We start from the raw sequence: 10,349 nt of genomic DNA, 5'->3' as shown, positions 1-10,349 counted from the left end.
GATGTGGATCACTATCAAAATCCAATCCTATCTGCTTTGGTACTTGACCATTAAAATGATTCCCTTTAACCTTTGAGTTATGCTGCTCGGATAAACCCAACCAAAATCATAATCTCTTTGGCAGAGGAGACGATAACTAATTCATTTGAGATGGTTTATCACTAAAATAATGCTGTTAGGATATTTAACTCCTCGTTTTAAATGTCCACTCACTTACCTACTTGCCTCTGATCATGGTATAAATTTCAGTTTCTGTATTCAGGATTTCTCTTCTGTACTTCTGAGTTCACATCTCGGGTTTAGTCCTTTTCTACACTGTGTGTTAATTTTTGGGTTATTTTGCATTCTTATCTTATCTTTATTCTTATCTCTACTTATTACTTACTCTACATTAGAGTGTAATTTAGTTTAATGTTTTACCATATTGTATTTTATTTTATTCTATTTTTACTCTTATCTTACATTTTATTTCTTTTTACTTATACTTAGAGTGTAATTTTTACCATATTGTATTTTATTTTATTCTAGTCTTACTTATATTTAGAGTGTGATTTTTTTTTTTTTTTTACCATATTGTATTTTATTTTATCCTAGGGGAGGAATAAAGTCATTCAATTCAATTCAATTCAATTCAATTCAATTCAATTCAAAATGAACAGCAAAGTTGTAGCCTTGTTGCTCACTGTGAGTACAAGCTTTTAACCTGTGGTGGGAGACAGAAGGTGTGTCGCAACTCTGCGGGGATTGGAAGGCACGAATTTGTTAAGTGGGACAGTCACAGTCTGACCTACGGAGAACTGACTCAACAGCTGTTTGTAGCTACAGAGCTGCAGATAGCAAAACAACTACAATGTTGGGATATGTTGAGCTGTCAGGGTTCCATCAAATGTAGCCTCAATGGCAGGGGAAATTTCAACATTTTTGGAGCCCACAATTTGGGACAGGCTTTGTCATTTATCTGCAACCTAAATAATGTAAAATTCATAATAATAAAAGTGCTGTTGAATTTTTGTAAACAATGTCTAGTTCAATAGGAGGTCTGTGCAATATACAGATAAGAACAAATAATTGAATGTGCAATGTTGGTTATATACAGTATATCCTATGCCATGGCATCTATAAATTAAGATGTTTTACTATACAGCTGATGCTCTGAAGCTATATATATATAGATGAACTGGATTTTTGGCATTTGTGTGATGATGAAATATCTTGTCACCTGCCAAGTTTGAAGCTTGTCCAGCGGTTTGACAGTTGTGCCGTTTACAGTAGGGTTAGGGTTACAAACAGATGTTCCTTGCATGTGTAGATAATTGTACAGTAATGCAAATCCCTACACGATGCTGTTAAAGATGAAAGTTAACTCTTTAACGTAGTGACAGATTAGTCAGCACTTCAAATCCAGCGCACGCTGGTTCATTCAATTACCGCGATCGCCACAATCAGCTGACAGCGTTCGGAAGAGTGAGCTGGGAGATTTGATTATGGAGCTGAAGGAATGCATGCACTTTTGTAATTGGGAGCACAGTATGACAAGTTGGAGTCATGGGTCCACTTTCCACATTTGTAAAGTCAAAACCAAAAATGTTGTGTCCTGCATTAAAGAGCTTGTGTAGGTCTCATGACACAAAGGTGATGCTGAGGGAGTCGATGAGTTTGAGATGAAAGAGGATGGCGTGCCACAACTGAGCCATATAAATAAGTGGGGTGCACACAAATGCAGAATTTTATTTTTTAATCAAGTTTAAAGAAACAATAATCCTAACAGCTCCTTGTGTGTTGTTTACATTGGTCTAATTTTGATTACTTTTACTGTTAGAAATACATTTGTGGTTTAACTGTGCTCGCTATTATTAGCTTCATGATTTCAGGACTATATATCTTTAAATCAATACATGTTTAAAGTCCAAAACATCAAACAATTAGCACAAGATGCTTATGAATTCAATTCTTTGAAATTTCCCATTTTCAAGCTTTGATGAGAATCTCTATACTTAAAGGTGCATTATGTAATAAATCTAAAGCAACTGGCCATAAAATCCTCCTAATATGTCACAGAGACTCAGGAATAATGTTCATATAACAAACTGAACTCACCAACAACAACAGTACAGCCAAAATATTTGCATAAAAAATATATTTTGCAGACTGCAATCATGTTTATGTTTTGAAATAATGTTTTGGCATGTGGCGCCACCTACCGCTGTCAATCATTGCAGTCAGTAGAGTCTCAGCTGCCGAGCGGGCTGCCAGTTACGTCTGAGCTACAATGGCGGAGTAAACCAAACCTAAAAGACCGCAGTATTTTGAATTACATATGGTGCCTTTAATCTAGGGCTGAACTATTTTGAATAAATGAAATTGTGATTGTGGTATAATTTGCAATCTTTTAGGGGATAGTAATTTTTATATAATTTTTCATTTTCATTTGAATTATATATTTTAAGTAATTATTGTGTGATATTTGTGTGTGTGTGTGTGTGTGTGCACTTTTTTAAGGCATTGAATATTAACATATTCGATGTAAAATGTACCAAGTAAATTTAAAATAATACATTGTAACATAATTTTTTAGAAACGACGTGATCTTTGTGCGTTCCAACACTATCTAACGTTGAGCACAAGAGCTCACTGATGTTATTTCAACTAACACAAATAAAATGAGAATTATAACTTTTGTGGAAAAATATTTATGATAAATGAATAAATCTAATCGTGGAGATAGTTAAACCAATCAGAAAGCAGAAGACGGGGAAGATAAAAACAAGCAAATCAAAAAGCACTCAGAGGGAGAAAGTGTAAACTTCGGCCTCTCAGTTTCTCAGATAGTCGATACACTCAAAAGGTGACCGTATCTGAAACATGGCACCAAAATCGATACATATCTTTCATAGGCGATAACCTGCGACCCCAGAAAAAAACTTTTGGAGTTATGCTGAAATTGTAATAAATAAATCGAGGAGTGTGATGGCAGCCACTGTACAGTTGTGCATTGAGTTTGTGTTTTGTGTTTGCAGTGTGAGAAAAGGCAGCACGGTCAAGTTCGTGTCCTTCTCACAAGGTCACGACTGCGTCGGGGGAAAATGAGAGAAACCAAATTACTGCCTTCCTGCTCATGAGGACTCCTGCTGACAGTTTAAAGGATCACGAGACAGAATCGCAGCTGACTGAATTATACTGTTATTGAAAGCAAAACGCCGAGAATAAATTATGCAATGATGTCTGTCTCGAAATTAATTTAAAATTAAACGTTAAAATAATACAACAAAAATGTAACGGTAGGTATCACCAAAGATACTTAACATTTCCTTTTTTATAAGTCGCTTTGGGTAAAAGCGTCTGCTAAATTCTTAAATGTAAATGACACATTAAACTGATGCAGTCACACGTGTATATGAATAAGAGAAGTGAGACACAAAGTAAATGCACAATTTACTGCCTGAAATTTACTACTAAATATTTCAGAAATATTATACCCTGAGGGTTATCATCAACCTACATTTTAAATGGTCAATACTCCATGTGTGCAGTTGGCCATTGCGTTCACTGTAGACGTTACAGGTTACAATCTACTAACACATGTCTCATGATATCACGCACATGCAAGAGGTGGTGTCTCTCGTGATTTCTGCTGGACTTTGCCCAAACAGACGGATGGGGAAGCTAATGAGAGAGGTGGTCTAATGTTTGTGTGTGTGTGTGTGTTTGTGTGTGTGTGTGTGTGTGTGTGTGTGTGTGTGTGTGTGTGTGTGTGTGTGTGTGTGTGTGTGTGTGTGTGTGTGTGTGTGTGTGTGTGTGTGTGTGTGTGTGTGTGTGTGTGTGTGTGTGTGTATTCTCGGTAATAAGCAGTGATCACACTCACCACGAGTGGAATAGTTCTTTATCAGTGTTTGGGTTCAAAGGGAATGAAGAGGGGGCAGGGAGAGAGAGGGCAGGTAGATAGGGCATTATGACAAAAATAGATATTGCACTAATGATTAACAATGACAGGTTACTATTTTAGGTGGGATATTCATTTTTGCTGCTATAGTTATCCTCACTTTTGGTCCAGAACAGTTATGAGAAGGGGCTACCCTGAAATAGGGCAAACTCTATTTCAGTGATAGTTGGTCACGATCTAGGTCAGATGGGTTTTTTCCACAATGTTTGCACTTGCACATTCCTGTGAGAAACAGGTTGTTTTTCAGATGTTGACGCTGTCTGGAGAACCGCCTCTGCTATGTTTGTTTGGCTGCCTGTGTGTTTGTGAGCAAAATATTTCAAATATATATTATTTCTGGTATTTTCTGGGGATCTAGATCTGAATTCAAGATGTAAAAAATAAAATATATGCACAAATATATATATATATATGCACAGGCAATGATGCAGCTTACCGAATATACAGAAGTATGCAGTTCTGAATATTGTTTTGACTCGAGTCAGAGGTTATTACAGATCTATATGTATGGTGGCCAAACAGACAGCACCTAGTTTTTGCCATTTTCCACCAAGTTATAGGTACTACTCTACATGATATATGGTCGTGCTTGGCCACATAGTAGCATGATGTTGTTGTCTCAGATCAAGTAGGTCACTGGTCTGAAATCAGGAAAAACCACCAAACTGAAATTGATACGGCACCTTATCACCTGTGGGTTATTCAATTGTGTGCAGTTTGCATGTTCTCCCCGTGTGTATATGGATTCTCTCTGGGTAATCTGTCCTTCTTCCATAGTCCAAAAGTATGTAGATTAGGGATTAGGCCAATTGGAGACTCCGTGTTGACTTTAAATGTGAAAGTGAATGATAATGGATGTTTGCATATAGGCTCAATGACATGTTCCCTTCCTTTAGCCCTGTGTCAACTTGGATTGGCTTATGCTCACCTTGTGACTCCTAACAGGATAAAACGGTTGAATATGAATGTTAAATTACCAGCAGCATGGTGGATGAGCATGAGACAATCCTAAATATAAAAACCTCAGAGGGTGAAACTGAATAAAATGAACAGTGATAAAACCATGTCATGGTCATCTGTTTACACAGTCCTCAGCTGCTTTGTGGCCCTCACCTGTTTTTGTGGTTGAACCCATTTTCGAGGACCTCACCTGTCTGTGGCCCTCACATGTTTGTGTCAAGGTTTCAACAGTCTTAACTCAACTGTCCTTTGTGGACTCAGAAACACAAATATGGTTGACTAAATACTGCCACCTGGCGGGGTGTTTTGACAACATTCGCCCCAAAATGTACTATTGACGGAAAAACTGCAGTTTATCAAAACAAACATGGTCGCGGCTTTGAGTACTGTGCGCTGCATTCGCGTCTTGTCGTAAACTGCCGTTGCAAGCGGTCTAAGGTCATAAACCTAAAACATTTGCACAGAAAAGGCTGTTTTAATGGTTGCTTTGTGGATTATACGCACACTTATTTTACTGATCTCCTTAACATCACACATTTCAATAAATAATTCCCTGTAATGTCTTGTCAAGCATGTTTGCCACTTTGGAATGTTGTTGTGAGTCTCCTATGTGACCTATGACCAATAACCGTGAAGGCAGCGCGTGTCACGTGACCACTGCACAGCTGACGGGTGCTGGGGTAGGCTTGCCCGTTGCTATCCAGTTAGCTGCGTTAGCTGTTGTGTCTAGTAATCCTGGCAGAGCTGCTGCTGCTGCTTCTCGTCGCCCGTTTCAACCAAATTTCCCGGCGCGACATGTACCACCAGCCATGGAGCGGACACAGACCACGCGGGCGTGCTCTATATCCCCTCGTATCGGCCGCTTTTGGCTAAATGTCAATGTCATAATTCGTAGCTAAAACTGTCTGGTTAGCACAGCTAGCCTGTGTATAGTTAGCACAGGGCCAAGGCCAAGCGAGAAGGGGAGGCCGTCGGGTGAGTAAATGTCCCCATAACATCTGTATTTCACGCTGTTTACAAGCTTGTGTCGGGACCAGTGTCACGTTTCAATTGGTGGGTTGACAATTGTTAGAGTGTCTGACTTGTTTTGTATAGAATTATGGTAAATTCTGTTTTTGCCTGCGGTGGCACATCCACTAAACTAACGGTACACCAGTCATTTACGTATCGGCCAAAATGCCCGCTTATAATCAAATGAAGATATGAATTTTAGCTTAATAGTGATTATACCGCCTGCTTGTGCGATGTTTTTATTTATTAAATGTACATTTTGGTGATGGTACCTTTTTGTCTTTCAGTTAGCACTTTTTAATACCATTTAATTTTCAGTAGATTTTATTTCTGTTTTATTGTTTGTGTAAAGCACAATACGTTGCCTTTTTGCATGTGTTTATTACTTAAGGTTATCATTCTTTTAACCTATTACTATATGAGGATGCAATGACATGTTATTACAGTTTTGTAACATTATTTTGTGGGACTTATATCAATATAATATTATTTTATTGAAAGATCCATTTGGCAAATCAAAACAAATCAACCAATCTCTAACCAAGGAATTTGTCCTCCTTTAGGTCGTGTATCTTTTTAATTTACTACACACATTTGTACGTCTTTTGTCAGACTTTGAGAGAAAAAGTGCTATAGACACTGTCTGAAATGATTTGATTGAAGATAAAAAAAATGTGTAACAAACAGGATTATGGTGAAAAGATGTTGTGCTGCAGGCACACATTCAAAAACCTTTATCTTTAGATGAGTAAATATGTTTTGTTTCTTAACAGACTCCATTTCCTCCAGACTCCATTTCTCATCAAAATGACAGATAAGATGCAAAAAGGATTAGAACATTTGCAAATGTTTTTTTGTTTTTTTTCCGTGCAGTGCTATTACATTGAGTCATCATTGATTCTTATGATAGACTCACACAGTTGAAATGATGTAGTTAAATCGAGTCACTCACACTTTGTGTCTAATTTGTTTCTACCTCCACCAGGTGTTTTCTCTGTGGGTGGACAGAGGAGGAGAAGAAAGGAGTGGCACATCGGCATTTTGGATCAGAGCTGTTTGTTGAGAATAGCCTCCACATCTTCATCACTGTCACCGTGAGCTGAGACATGTCTTCACCAGGGTGCTGCCACCTACCTGGCTCTCTTTGTGATTACTCTGGGAACGCAGAATCAGAGGCCTCCAAGGATTCGGAGGAGTCTGATTCTACTGCCCAGGCCCAGTACATTGCCAAGGTTACAGCCAAAGATGGCCGCCCCCTCTCCACTGTTGTCAAAGCAGTGAGCTTGCAGAGGTAAGAGAAAGAGGAACTCTCAGAGGGATGTACAGTATTCTGTAGTTTGTGTATTGCTTAATCATCACGTCTCTTTTCCTGCTTCGCTGTTTTTCTGAACAGTGATGTGGGTATGTGTCGGATCTGTCATGAGGGATCTGGAGGAGAGACGCTGCTCTCACCCTGTGACTGCACTGGGACACTGGGTAAAGTGCACAAGAGCTGCTTGGAGAAGTGGCTGTCCTCCTCCAACACCAGCTACTGTGAACTCTGTCACACAGAGTTCACTATTGAACGGCGACCACAACCGCTCACACAGGTAACAGAGCTTTACCTTTGCAGTATTGATGTGATTTTGTGTTTTTTATTTATTCTAAGGAACAGAACCAAACAGAATACACACACAACAAGAGTAATCTGGTTCAAAATTAGGGGAAAAAAATCATGGCACAGCACATCAATGATTATCTTCAAACAAATAACACTTAGTTGATAGGTTGAAGTGCAAGATACATCAATCCAGGTGTCATTATCATAGAAAGATAATTTGGACCATTGATGTATATTCTGCTCATGTTCAGTGGCTGAAGGACCCTGGCCCCCGCAGTGAGAAGCGCACGCTGCTGTGCGACATGGCCTGCTTCCTTCTCATCACACCTCTTGCAGCCATCTCCGGCTGGCTGTGTCTGAGAGGAGCCCAGGATCACCTGCAACTGAAGAGCAGACTCGAGGCTGTTGGCCTCATCGCCCTCACCATCGCCCTCTTCACCATCTACATCCTCTGGACTCTGGTAAACAACACATCACCAAGTTATTTCTCCATAACATGGGGAAAAACACCTTTTCATACATGATTTGCTGTATGTTTACACTCTCAGGCATTTTCACACCTTCAAATTAGTCAAAACATTACCTGTAATTTCAATTGAATTGATGTAGTGGGAACAACATCATGGATAAACTTACTGCTTACTGCAAAGAACACCAGCCCTTCAGATTTCCATTTTTATCAGATTTATATTCTTATTGTTCAAGTTGGGTTAATGTGTTCTGGTCCCTCTATGATTGATATGTTTTCCCTTAGATTTGCATTGCATTTTTAAAACATTATTAAAAAAATAGGATGTACAGTCAAACTGGAACCTTATTCTGAAACCCCAGTCCTTTTAGTCATAAAATTGTGAAAGGTTAGCCTCTCTGTTTAATGCTTGTAGTGCAGCAGTGGCAGCTTCTGCATATAATTCTCACCCTGCGTCTGTACGACTCATCTTGAATATCATAGTGTCAGTTTTATTTGATGACTGTCTTTTCCTCCTCAATTACCTCCCGCCCTCCCACTCTGCTTCCGTCCAACTCCAGGTGTCATTTCGGTATCACTGTCAGTTGTACTCGGAGTGGAGGAGGACCAATCAGAAAGTGCGTCTGCTCATGCCTGACATGAAGGGGGCACACACCACCCAGCGTTCAGTGCCAACCAAGCTGACCAAGAAAATGACTGATGAGACCATCGTATGAGTGCAGAGCAGCGGCAAGAGGAATATTTAAAAAATAATGCCCTGTGATGTGCTCTCTAAATACAAAATGAATCATATGAAAAAAACTTTTGCACTTCGATGGACCATTCTAAGGAGGCGAGAGCTACTCTTATCCTCCGATTTCTTTTGTTGAAGCACTTGATGTAAACTACTACGGTATTGACTGACCACAAAAGTGGTTTTTGGGAAGGAACTTATTCCGGAGTCATAGTCGATGTTGAGTTGTCATTGGACAGCCCGTGCTGGCAGGTGGACAAGTGATCACATGGACGATGGACTAACCAGCACGACTGTACCTCTGTGACACAAACATAGGAAATACTAAGACACAAGCTAATGTAGCAGGATATAACTGAATCAGCATGCTACTACAGTATAATATGAAACATATTCACACTACCTATAATTCCCCCATGCCCCTTCACAATGTATTTAGCTGTTTTTTGAACAATGGGTAGCCGATAGCCCAGCAGAGGACGATAATCTAAAATCATGATCGACTATCTGTGAATATTCTTTCTTGACAAGTAGAGGGCGACAGTCACGCATACAAATGTTCTTGTCTATAATCTGAACTCTTTTAAAGTTTCCAGGTCAAGCTTTATCATTGCTGTCTAGACGACAACATTTGAATCATTTTTGTTTTTAGACGGCGGCAGTGCACAAATATCAAACGTCACAGGCTCGATAACATCGCAACATATGAGACAAAACTGACTCTGTCTGCTTAACAGCAGCGTGGGGACGTTTAAGGAAATAGTGGAAAAGTGTTTACATTCCAATTGGATTGGGATTCTATTATTGTCATAAAAGTGCATAAGCAAACAGCCCTGCTCCACTTGTAAATGCACCATTCATAAATTGAACCACCTAGCTGAGACCAGAAGTAACATCCTTCATCACACGAGATGCAGTTTAAAATAGAAGAGCAACAGTGTTCTGAATAGTGACAATAAAGCCTTTAGTCCTATATAAAACACGACAATGTATCACGGCGAACTGCTACTCAGCAGAGGTGCAAAAGATAAATATGTTTCAGAGACGTCAATCAATGTGTGCAGCAAATGCTAAACAAGTATTTTGTGTTATTGTAGTCTTCCTGCTGCATACCCCTGGAACGTTGGGTTATTGTGCAATAAAACAAGAGGGACTCCTGGATTCAGTCAGTGTGAACTGTCACTTTTTCCACATTCTTAATCTTTGGAATTACTTTTTTGTGATCGACTGCAGTGGAATATAACAGATTATCTAACTTAACACTAGAGTAATTTGATGTTACTTAACATATTCAAACATCCATACATAGTATTTCACACGCTATAGCAGAACTTATGATATGATGGTGGGGCTTGTTTCCTTTACAAATAATGCAGTATGTCAAATTGGCTGAAACGGATAAATTATCCAATAGATTAGATAGTTTCCTGAACGTTTTACACTGGGACCCAGTTTTTAAAGAAAGTATGCCACTGTGACTTGATATGAATTATTACCTACCATTACAGTAAAACCTGATATTTTCAGTGGGTAAACCAGATCTTTACATTCCAAACATTCATTTTAAGCCCAATAATCTCTATTGTAACCAGATACATTATCTGTCTCTTTAAGTAGGCCTCACCCTGAGGTTAAG

General features: G+C 39.1%; 1 protein-coding gene across 1 annotated transcript; it reads left to right on the top strand.

Annotated features, from left to right (window-relative positions):
- The first annotated feature begins 5,613 nt into the window (after nucleotides 1-5,613).
- On the top strand, nucleotides 5,614-10,131 carry LOC310928064 (E3 ubiquitin-protein ligase MARCHF2-like). Its single transcript, XM_083890532.1, has 5 exons — nucleotides 5,614-5,875; nucleotides 6,897-7,202; nucleotides 7,305-7,500; nucleotides 7,763-7,972; nucleotides 8,541-10,131. Exons 2-5 carry the CDS (start codon nucleotides 7,018-7,020, stop codon nucleotides 8,694-8,696), a joined length of 747 nt encoding a protein of 248 aa, XP_083746658.1. The 5' UTR covers nucleotides 5,614-5,875; nucleotides 6,897-7,017; the 3' UTR covers nucleotides 8,697-10,131.
- Nucleotides 10,132-10,349: the final 218 nt, after the last annotated feature.

Source organism: Microchirus variegatus, assembly GCF_963457635.1.
Source record: "Microchirus variegatus genome assembly, chromosome: 5".
NCBI lineage: Eukaryota > Metazoa > Chordata > Actinopteri > Pleuronectiformes > Soleidae > Microchirus > Microchirus variegatus.
Note: the sequence above shows the minus strand (reverse complement) of the source record. Positions and strands in the feature narration are given on the sequence as shown.